The sequence below is a fragment of the Ranitomeya imitator genome, chromosome 5 (assembly GCF_032444005.1).
Source record: "Ranitomeya imitator isolate aRanImi1 chromosome 5, aRanImi1.pri, whole genome shotgun sequence".
Classification (NCBI taxonomy): domain Eukaryota; kingdom Metazoa; phylum Chordata; class Amphibia; order Anura; family Dendrobatidae; genus Ranitomeya; species Ranitomeya imitator.
The window spans coordinates 81,395,544-81,407,997 of NC_091286.1; the positions used below are offsets into that span (position 1 = coordinate 81,395,544).

The window sequence follows — 12,454 nt, forward strand, 5'->3', positions numbered from 1 at the left end:
TCAGGGCTATGTCACATATTAGAAAACAAAAATGTAGCTGTGCGTTAATTTCCTCTCCCCACTGAAGATACATCCATGCATGTGTATGAGAAAGGTAGTGAAGGTTAGAGAAGAATAGAGTTGCCATCCATGTGTGCAAGCTGAAAGAGGGATGAAAAACAAAAGTGGGGAAAAATAATTCAGACTTTCTGCCCAGGTGTGGCTTCTGGAAGCTTAGGCTATGTGCACACGTTGCGGATTTGCCTCAGGAATTTTTTGTGCGGATTCTGCATCTCTTGGCAGAAAACGCAGGTGCAGATTTGACGCGTTTTTTATGCGGATTTATTGTGGATTTCTTGCGTTTTTTACCCCTGCGGATTTCTATAATGGAATGGGTAGAAAAACGCTGCAGATCCGCACAAATAAGTGACGTGCTACTTCTTTTAATCCGAAGCGTTTCCGCACGGAATTTTCCGCACTATTAGCACAGCGTTTTTTTTTTCTCATTGATTTACATTGTACTGTAAATCACTTGCGGATCTGCAGCGTTTCTGCATGGTAAAAAGCGCTGCGGATCCGCAGGAAATCTGCAATGCGTGCACACAGCCTTATATTCTGTTATTGCAGTAAACAGACGAGCGATCACACCACCTATACTGCACGCTCATCAGATAGTGATGGAAAAGAATGGCCAACAATGCAATAAAGTTTAAACTGGTCATATTACATCCAGAAACACCATTTACCTGCAAATAATGGGTGAATCTATGGGTAAATATTGTTTAAATAATGATTAGCAGCAGCTACAGGGAAAAAAATAAGGTTTTATTCTCCATGCAGCTGCTTGTTTCTAGGCATCAGAGCGGTGTAGTCACGGCTCACTACACAATGATCACACTGTAAATACTCTGTGGCACATTGAGTGATGGGCCACTGTGCAGCGTGTGTGTGCAGAGCGTGTGTGCAGAGCCTGTGTGCAGAGTAGGTTGTCAAAGTGCAGGAGAATGATAATATCACGCACACAGTATAATGAGCGGTGACTAACAACTTTCTGCACCAAAGCAAAGAGTGGATGCGAGCGGCTGCAAGTAAAATAAAACGTTATTTTCGCTCAGTAGCCCCTTGCTCCAATAAGCTGGGCAATCAGGATTTAGCCCCTCTCTGACATGGCTATTTTCTTTTCTTTTTTTTGCGTTTTTGTTTTTTCCTTCTATTCTTCCAAGAACCATAGCTTTTTTTTTTTTTTTCCTACGTCGGCGAAGCCGCGCGATGGCTTGTTTTTTTACAGGATAAGTTGTACTTTTGAATGGCACCATTCACTTTTATCATGCGATGTACTAGAAAGAAATTCCAAGTGTACCGAAATTGCAAAAAAAGTAATTGCACAATAGTTTTTTTTTTTTTTATCATGTTCACTATGCAGTAAAAATAACCTGGTAATAGGATTCTGCAAGTCAGTACAATTACTCTATGAACACCAGACAAACTGTTAGTCACAGGAGTACCGTCATGACAGGGACAAGGGTCTTTAGCAGACCCCTGGCTGTCATGGCAACTGATCAGTGCCCCACGCTAACATCAAAGAGACACTGATGGACACATAAAAGGATGTGTCTCCCTGCCAGCTCACTGTTAGCGCCATTGTCAGAGATTGATAGTGGTATTTAATAGGTTAACAGCCAAGGGCGGCGCTCCGTTGCACTCGTGGCTGTTAGAAGCAAATGACGGCTAAATATCACAGCTATCGTGTGCAGGGAAAGATGCGGGCTCAGTTCCTGAGTCCGCATCAAAGTCAGGGAGTTGGTATATGACGCAACTGTACACTGGTAAGGGGGTAAACGTGGCATTTCACTATTTTAACACATCTCCATCTGTTGACACACTTTATAAAATTCCCAGACAAACCCTTTAAATACAGAATATACAGAATATAGGCCATTATTAGCTGTATCATTAAAGTCACACCTAATATGAAACATCGAGCAATCATAGGTCAGTCTAGATCTACAAGATTAGCACCATATAAATGTGCATTTAAAGGGTTTCCTGACAAATTACAAAATCCCTTTCAGGAGTTTCGGATGAACACAGCATTACCTAAATGACGGGATGGTGTTTCTAGTATCGGTATAGATTTACAGATCAAGCAGAACTTTTGCTTTACATTGCAGATGTCAAGTTTCCAGATGACTATTACGCATGATTGGATGGAAGATGGTAGCGCAGATATTATAACCCCCATATATAGCAAAAAACAAGTAGTAAAATGTGTAGCAAGAAACCGCCACACCTCAGATTCCTGTGTGCTTAACGAGGGAAGGAAATGAAGCTCCTGATAACCCCATGTGAACTGAGAAATCCCCTATAGTATAGAAATGAGTTACACAGAGAGTATCTGACAATGCCAGGTCACTGCAAGGACGTTACTTACAAGTCTTTCTCCGGAGAGAACCTCCAGTAGTTTGATAAGCATCCGCCCATCTCGGAGGTCCGCGTACAAATCCGTAATCCTGCAGGAGACTCGGGACAGGTGTGAATTCACCCATTTTGTGAAGGTTTTCTTTTGGACCGCCTCACGTTCATCTAGAATAGAGAAAGTGAAAAATGGACATCAATGGTCAACTCCAAGCAAGCGAGAAGCCTCTATGTGTAATAAACATGATGGTGCCCGCCTCTGTTACACGGATGAATAAAGTAAAGCATTTGTGATGTTCCCTTATTATAATCGGCTAACATTTCAAACAAAAACTCCTCTACCTATGAGCAATGCTGGCATTAAGATCAGTAAAGGTAAAATTGTATCTATTAACTTTTATGCGTTTTTTTTATGCATAATTTTATACAGCTAAAGGATATATAATACTAACTGTAAAAACAAGCAACAATGATTTATTCCTTATTGAAAATCCTCCTCATTCTCAGAAAAGATGGGATTTTTTGTTTTACCGCCTGCAATACAGGTTACTGTCCTCCGCTGCAGCCTATCAGCAGTGGGCAGACTCTGAAGCAAGAAGCAGAACGCTTACAAGGTCTATGGAATAGAGTTTGCAAGTCCTGCTCTGAAGCTGCAGAGGAAAAGCTTGCAGAATCAGAGAGCACTGTCTGGGCCCGCCGCTGAACCATGGCGCTGGCACAAACTGTCAATCAATAACAAAAGCCCCCCCCCCCTTACCCTAGCATTAAGCTGGGAAAAAGGAGGAAGATGCGTTCCTGAAGTCACATTAAGGGTGCAGTCAGATCTCATCGCAATCCTCAGGCTGGCCGTCCGCTTTCCTGACCTGCCCGTGGCAGCATGTATTTCTATGCAGCTGTCACGCTCAGGTCAGGAGAGTTGACGGCCAAGGTCAAGGAATGCGATGCGAGTGCTAGTAATACAGCCATCTGACTGCGCCCTAAGGGCAACCCTTTAAAGGGAATCTGTCAGGTTTTCACACCCCAAGCTATTTACACGTGCATGTAGTGCATTCAAAGAAAAAGTCCAGAAATACCGATAGGCTACGTTCACATTTGCGTAGTTGTCTGCTGCGTCGGCAACGCACGCAAAAACGCAGCAAAACGCTGCGTTTTGTGACGCATGCGTTCATTTTTATAGCGCAAAAAAATGCAACAAGCAGCGTCCTCTGCGCCCTGATGCTTGCGCCCAAAAAACGCATGCGTCACAAAACGCAACACAACGCATGTCCATGCGCTCCCCATGTTAAATATAGGGGCGCATGCGTCGCCGCGGTTGCGCCCGACGCACCGCAAATGTGAACATAGCCTTACATGACCAGTCTGCTCCTCCATTACTGAGAAATCGGTATCTGAATTGATGTGTAAATGAATCTTAAGAGCCATTTGTACTTTTGGAGCCTCCATCACTCCAGCTCTACTCCCTGCCCAGTGCCGCCTCTTCCTGCTTCACTGACGGCTCTTTACCCTGAAGTCAAATAGAATAGAGGTTGTCTGTCAAGCAGGAAGTATTGAATGTGGGATTAGAGCTGGAGGGACAGAGGCTTCAGAAGAATTCTGAAAATTATTGATAGGTCCAGAAGGAGAAAGTAGTGGATTTCTCTGATTAGATATATCAAAAACACCTAAATATATCCACCAAGTCAAGCCATGAAGTATACAATAATAACCAACAACTTCACACCAGGCCAATAAAATAAACTATATATACACACACACAAATAAATTACTGAAGTTTATCTACACAAGATAGTACTGTGTGACCATGTACAAACAAAGCACCAAATATAACAGATAATAGATATAGTAGTATACAAGTGTACAACAAGGTAAGTATACATAAAGTTACCAATGGAGTACTCCTGGGGACCCACCACACCCGACGCGCGTTTTGCAATGAAATGCTTCGTCCAGGGGCGGTTAGGTACTGGCCAAAGATGGTATATATACAAAAAAGGGCCAATTGATTGGTTATTGATTAGATACATCACAAAATTGATTATTTTCATATGTACTATTGACTTGTGAAATATAAATTGAAACTACAATTACACTTTAATATATTTTAAAAATAATGAAAACCTAATGCAATTCCATTGCATTTCACACAGACATCAACATCACATGTACACATTAAGCATCTCAGATCTGCAGCTCATCAAGAAAAGTTGATGTTCTGCTTCCTTCATGTGTTGACATTATGGAACAGAATTCTGCCCGATGAACTACGACACAGTAACGCCATTGTGTTGGCCGCGAAAGAAAACAAATGCAATAGCAAAGGAAATTCCTCCACTTCCTCCAGTGCTCAGACTCCAAGGGGTAAGAGGACGTGCGTCTTCCATGGGTGAAGTATTTCATGTGGAGGAAGGTAGAATGTCAAATATTTTCATTCTTTGCTAAATATCACAGCAATTACCTCGGACCCCGGCCCAGATATTACGATGATACATTATATACCGTACATCATCACGCTCGCCCATGCTCCATTACAAGGCATCTTGTTTTTGTAAAGTCTCTATTGAAAGATTAGAAATATGACTCTTTGGGCCAGGAAATGGCCTTCTCATTGCTGCTCTACCAAAACTGTAGACGGATATACAAATCTTTAGATTTAGAGTTTGAAGAACTATAAAGCCCTGACTTATATTATTCTACCCTAGGATAATACTAGTGGCTAACAATACTAATGGTAGTCACAACAATATTTCAGCGTATTCTTCCAGTGGCCATAACGGTGGAAGCAGTAGTCTAAGGCCGGTGTCACACTTGCATCTCTCGCCTCATTACCCGGCACTGCAGCCGGCACTCAGGACCGGAGTGAGCGGCTGCATGTATTTCTATGCAGCTGAATGCTCCGGCCTGAACCGCCGGCGGCAGTGCCGGGTATTGAGGCGAGAGACTTGAGCGAGTTTCTCGCATTGCAGTTGCAAGTGTGACACCTCGGAAAGCTGTTGGCCAAAAAACATTTCTTCCCTACTCTCCATACACATGGCTTGGTCGAGATTTTTTTTTTTATGATAGAGGAATATGGCTCATCTCGTATAAGAACAAACAATCGAGCATGTTATAACCCAATGTGCCCAATCAGGGGAGGACCTTCCATTGGTACCCAAGACATAAGGAGGTCCATTTCCACCTCCAAAGCAGGTAGACTTGTGCATTATGATTAACTATTGGACTGCAAAAGGCCCATATATTGTTTTCACACTGGGGTCCTCTTCAGTCTGTGCCCGATCATCCAAATGTTAAGAGACTTGTATACACATTTGATTGTCCACCAATCAAATGGAAAATCGATGGCTTCAACCAATATGTTTAAGCTCTTTAAAAAACAACAACCTGTCAGCACAGTAAAGACATGGCTGTCTTGGTGCCATAACACTGATTACAGCGATACCTTTGTTGTTCTTTACTCACCATTTTCAGTTTTTTACTATTTTGGTGCACAGAGGCCAGACTGTACACTGTCTTCTTCTCCCCGACTCATACCTCAGCCTCCACCTGCCTCCAGTCTGTGAATGACAGGCCACTGCTTTTTTAGTGGTTTGCCTCATCTCTGAAATCTCCTTTTCAAACAGAGGATGTAGGCCGGAGGGGCTGGGGAATTACAGACCGTGGGGAGAAGACCCAGTGCACAGTCCAGCCCCTGTGCCCCCGAAATTTAATCAAAAGAAACTTTCAAATGGTGATTAAAGAATAAATCATAAAGCGGATTTCTTTGAAGGTCTCAATTTAATCTCTACTTTACAAAATCGTGTCGACAGGTGCACGTTAAGACTGTACCGATGGCAGTAAGATATGAATGATGGGGGTAATACTGCCTGCGCATATAGGGTTTGTACCAACTTTTAAAGTTATCACTCATTCACAAGAAAACTGGTGATGGGCTCAGTGAACGGGCCCAGCAGTTGAGCACGTGTACCATCACTTCCAAGGTCTATAGGACTGCCAGAGATAGCCGAGCACTGTAGCTGCCCAATCTCTAGAAGTCCCACAAACAAGGAATTGAGTGGTGGTGCAAATACTAGACCGTGGCTACACAATCGACAAAGCTCTACAGTGCCCCAATTCTTGGTAGAGGTCCCAATCGCTGTGGATAAGTGATCGTTTTCAAACTTTACTTTTCTGGTCCCTCACCAGTCCTTGGTATAATCCCGTAAAGATTCTATAATTGCATTATAACTTTCTTCCATCCCAATGCATCAGAAAGCTGGGTAAGAACAATACAGATTACTTTTAATTTTTTTTTTTCAATTTAACAAGAATTATAAATTTTGATGCCTTATTTGAAACAGTTTCCCCAGGGGAAGAAATGCAAATGAAGATGCATAGTAAAGCAGGAAAGCAGAAGAAGACTGAAACCGAAGCAGTTGACGGTTATCTTGCATTACCATGAGGAAGGAAGCTGCCTGTACGGAAGGCAATAAGGTCATATAGCAACTCCGCTCGCCAAGCTTTGTTTCTTTATTACGGATTTTGACAAAGTATAACCAGACTAGTAACAACTAACAGAACAGAAATCATGTGCCTCAGATGTAGGTTTACACACAGACACAAAACTTCACCTATGCCAAAAGATATTCTTCCTTCATCCCCAGATCCATTATTCTAAACCATCTTGCACTGATGATTGTGGAAAAGCGTTTTATACAAAAATAAAGCAGTAACGCTCTAAATTTACACAGCACTTGTTTACCCTGGATATGTGGTCAACCGCAGGAAAAAGAATGATTTCATTGGCGACAGTCCTAAAATGAGGAATAAACCTCTTGCATTCTTGGGATTTATGTCACAGATTATGATATGTAGCTAAACTATTTAAGGTTTCAAATTGGATGCGTAAATTATACAATAGCTGTCTGGCTAGTCAGGCCTGACTGTAGTAAATGGCTTAGACATATACCACACCGCGGCCTGTGCATCGCAATGGATGAAATTAGCAGATAATTTCCACTGTGTAAGGCAAGCAACAGATAGATTGGACAACTTGTGTTTTTTTTTTTTACATGACACCTGAATAGGGTTGCGCTTTAGGCTACTTTCACACTTGCGTCGTGTGGCATCCGTCGTAATCCGTCGTTTTGGACAAAAAACGGATCCTGCAAGTGTGACTGCAGGATGGGTTTTTTATGCCCATAGACTTGTACTGCCGACAGATCGCGACGGATGGCCACACGTCGCGTCCGTCGTGCACTGGATCCGTTGTGTTTTGGCGGACCGTTGTCACAAAAAAATATTCAATGTAACTTTTTTTGTACGTCGCGTCCGCCATTTCTGACCGCGCATGCGCGGCCGGAACTCTGCCCCCTCCTCCCTGGGACATAGACTGGGCAGCGGATGCGTTGAAAAACTGCGTCCGCTGCCCACAATTTTCACAATGTGCGTCGGTACGTCGGGCCGACGCATTGCGACGGCCCCGTACCGATGCAAGCGTGAGAGTAGCCTTATTCTCAAGCTTCACATGACAAACCTCAAATAAATTAGACTTCGTTCATACCACCTCTTGCACTCCATCGGGGAAACACACAAACGTTTTTCTAGTTTTCAAACCAAGCCATTGACTTCAATGGAGGCAAAGAATCCAAAATATGAAACTTTCGGCTCCTTTTATCCAACTTTCCGGGGGAGGCTTTTGAGCAGAACACAATAGTATGGTATGTGTAGGACCAACGTTGACTGCAGAATACAGAGTTTAGATGTTTCAGTCAGCCCCAAACAGTGAACAGAATGGGAGGGCACATCCTTTACCGACGCTCCATTCTCACTGCTCCGAACTAAACATCCAGTGTAAGAAGCCATTTTGTAATTACTAACAATTCTTTTAAACAAGCCAATAATCGACGAGCGTTTGGTACTTCCTATCTGACAGGACAGACATGCCAGCAAGAAACCGATCAACGAGTATAACACTTGATAGTTGGGTGATCTGATTTTCATGCCGGCATAACAATCATCGTTATCAGCTAAACACAGCTTGGTATAAACCGCAGCTACGATGCCAAAAACATGATGATGTATGTATTACGATCATTCTATCGCCATCATTGCCCATTGGCCTGTATACATAGGCCCGTAAACAAGCGCTAAACAACTTAAATACATTCAATCGGAACTCATTACTGACCCAACACCGGCCCGTGTAAGTGATCCATAAATCCAAAAAGGACCCAGCCAGAAGCTGCTTCTAGATCTCCCTAAACATTTACTGAAAATTAGTTTGGCACAAATCAAATCAGTGACCACATATATTACCCAAATCTATGGCACCTTGCCCTCACACACGTCACACGCGAGTGCCCTCTTTACCACAGGTGTAGAGTAGCAGTTGTGCTTTGTTCTGAGGCGGCTCCAGACTGCGGAAGGCAGCTGTATCAATGGCGGGTTAGAAATTGTGTGTAGGTAACGACTTAAAAGGAGAGAGAAAAAATAAGTGCCTGCCACGTCTTAAAAAAAAAAACTGCGAGTGAAAATACTATTCACATGCGAGTTAGATTGGTTTCTCTAATAAAAAAAAAATACAATGGAGAAAGTTCCCACCACATATCTGGAGGTTACTCACAGAGCAAAGATGACTTGTCAGAATTTTTATGTGACATACATTTCAGAGAAATTATGCACACTTGAAAGGCCCACTTCCCCCCCACGTTACGACTTTGGAGGGGCTTCAGCCCCCAACATGCTGCACACATTCTTAGGATTATGTATATGTTGTGTGTCAAGGGTGACCTTAATGCACATGACCTCGGGGTCTGTTCACAATCAAGTCACTTGCTTTTTTTGTTGTCAGAGACCAGAAACATACTGGTTACGATGGAAACTGTGTCAATAGCAAAACAAGAGAGCGGCATGGCCAATATCTGCTGTCACCGTGTATACGCCATGTATACAGCATGTGCTCCATCTTCACTCACACGGGGCCGGGAAATGTTCAGCATACGGCCCGAATCTCAGAATACTTTCACAAGGGAGAACCTCACGTGTCATTTGTCACATTATCTGTATTACAGTACTAAATATGAGCCAGATGCAATTTCCTGTGTTTGAAACTCTAGACATATCGAAGGAAACTGCCCAGCGGGACAGGCCTTTAGTATTAAAAGTTCTTACAAATGGTTATTTGAACCTACTCATCAATGTATTGTAGGAATTGGAGGGGAATGGGAAATATTACCATTTAACAATTTACAGAATTCTTCATAGGTTGTAATTGTTACTAGATAGATTTCATTTCTTCATTAAAACAACAACAAAAAATACCGGCTTGTTCACATGTTGCAGATCTGCGGGTAGCAAATTTGTATAGGATTGAGATTTTTTAAAAATCTCATCCACAAGGGTGTGAATAATTACCATAACGAAAATGATCTGTGCTGCTAATTTTTAAATGCTAAGCATCTAAATTTTCCATCTGCAGACTTTCACCTTTTGCAATATTTGCTGTCACGTGTGGACATACTCTATGTGGCCAATTTAAGGATTGCGGTCACGTCGTTCACACTGCACTGCCAAGCAACAGAGAACAGGGGCATCGTTGGAGACCTCATAACTGAACCTGTGGGCTGAAATTTGGTCAATCGGGACAACCCCTTTAAGCCTACCTATGTCGAAGTTTCTAATGTAAGTACAATCAATTACCAGAAGAAAAAAAAACAGCATGCACTTTTTTAAATGATGGACGCCATTATAGTGAATGGGGACAGGCTGGTGCAGATCTGTTTTTTTTCTGTCCCCAGTACAGAAAAAAAAAAAAAAGTATCAACTCAACATTAAGGGATAGGGAATTCTACATCAATAACATAAAATAGCCTCAATAATGAAAAATGTTCCCAGGTATGTACCGCAATACTGTGGCAAAAGCTCTGCACTTATGTAAAACTGGGTTTTTGCCCTGATTTCATGTAAATTACATCAGAAAAATGCAGCGAGACATGTGAACACGTCCTAAATGGCCAGAATGAACTGCTACAGTTTTCAAAAGTAAAATTATCAAATTTTCTTTGCACATAAGGCCGGCACAGGGTTTCCTATGTAATATTTCATGTACAGGTGGAAATATATATTACGAATGTCGCAAAACCGTCATACGATCCAATGACAAGGAATCATGTAGTCTTCGAAAAGACAGTCATCGCTTCTAGGGAAGATGAAACCAAATAAATATCCGAATACCATAAATACAGGGAACAACGCACAGAGGAAGTGAACGTGGGGTGAACTGTAGCAGCTGCGAGGAACATTTCCTGACGCTCTTGGCAGCTGAAGACAAACCAGAAATTGGAAATTTATTTATAAAATTAGCACAGAAATAAATCAGAAGCCAAAAGTGGCCAGCTAAGACCTGAGAGAAAGGCCAGCTAATGACGAACACAAAATGGAAAACTTTCACAGTACAATGAGTGTAAAAATGGGTGCGAGCGACGGTAATGGTGTTCTCAGATTGGTCAAAATTGATGGAATTCCTTAGGAAACCCAAATCTCCCCTCATGTAGTGGGGCCATATAGAATGGCAAGATATCTTGTCTTATAGAGGACTAAAAGCACCCATACACAGACTAATGTCAGCTCAACCCCCTGATGTTGATGGGTTCAGCAGAATGTCTAATATGTATTGGGACCCTGGTCGACTGAAGGTAAAGAAGAATCGTGCATGTTTAAGGGGACTCGAAGAACAGAATGACTGTTCAAACCAAGAGTGCTCTGAGATTTGTGGTGGAGCCAATCATTTTTACACATCTTCCTACCTGCTTCTTTTCCATCTGTTTCCACCCTTCCCTGGCTCTATGAAGACCGAGCAGTCAGTGAACGAAGAGGAGGATGGAGATTGAGGGAAAACAAGCAGGTAGGCAGGTGTATTTAGAATCGCCACGCCGTGAAGTACATACCATTTCAGCCTTACATTTGATGTGTTCGTAGGAAAAAGTTACTAGCAAAGTCTCATCCATAGGGTACCACGTAACGAAACACAGGCCAAAAGAGGGACATTTTACTTTAGATATGTACCAGCTAAGCTGACTCTACAGTTTAAGGGTGTAGGCCTAGTAGTAGAGGACAGAGCCTTCTGTAGGAGTACACATAGGGCAACACGACTGACGGTAATCTCTAACGTGGATTGAGCAAGGCTTTAATCATTAGATTATTCAGGAACCCGTCAATATCCGAGGGACTTCACAGCAATTTAATGTGTAAAGGCGATACACAGACTAACATCCATCAAACCTGCCAATATTGATGTGTATGGAGGAGAAGAGGGCAACGACAGATGATCGTCAGGGGGAGAAGCGGACTGCATGTCACATTTCGGACTGCTGATCCTTTTGTTCTCTAGAACATAAATTCCCATCAGACGAGTCTAACAGCGGCTCTTTCGTGACGAACACAAGAGCGCTTGGTAGGGAATGGCATCTAAAATGTGTGGAGCATAGGAGCAACCATATTGCCTCCTGAAATCTGCTGAGATACAAGGTTTAAGGATTTTACTCAGTAGCAAACAGTCTGGTAGCCGCTTATCCATCCTATTCTGGTGGTAAACATGAATACTTGACCACCAAATTATTTCAAGTCAACAATGCTGGCAGAAATACGGTCGTGGTGGTGTTTTCTTGTCTTTTGCCTTTATGTCTGTGTAACCAGATGGACCTTTCCGGCTGCAATCACGCTAGCATTTACCAGTATCTTTATTGGATTCCACAAAACAAATCAAAATGTTGACAGATCAGCACATCACTATAGGATCCAACAGCAAAAATCCTATATAGCCACTCTTATTCAGGAATAGAAAATAATCTGGTGAATTTCTACAATTACCTCAGTATTCCAGAAAATTCTCAGTATAACTGCGACAAAAGGAATACGAGGAGCACAATGTAGTACACCCACGTAGAAACGATGGCAGACAAAGCGATGCATAGGAATGGGGAGTGTGCGAGAGCAAATTGCTCCCAGAGAAGATGATTGCCTGTACACATCAATACTACAAAGGCAAAACCTGATAAATGCATTTACGACCTGCAGATTACCCGGT

General features: G+C 42.5%; 1 protein-coding gene across 2 annotated transcripts in view; it reads right to left on the minus strand.

The window, feature by feature from the left end:
• Positions 1-12,454, minus strand: part of SPTBN1 (spectrin beta, non-erythrocytic 1) — a 201,536-nt gene that overhangs the window by 80,076 nt on the left and 109,006 nt on the right. For both annotated transcript variants that reach the window (XM_069768874.1, XM_069768875.1), the window contains one exon: positions 2,411-2,562. In XM_069768874.1, coding sequence (XP_069624975.1) covers positions 2,411-2,562 — 152 coding nt within the window. The remainder of the gene's footprint in view (positions 1-2,410; positions 2,563-12,454) is intronic.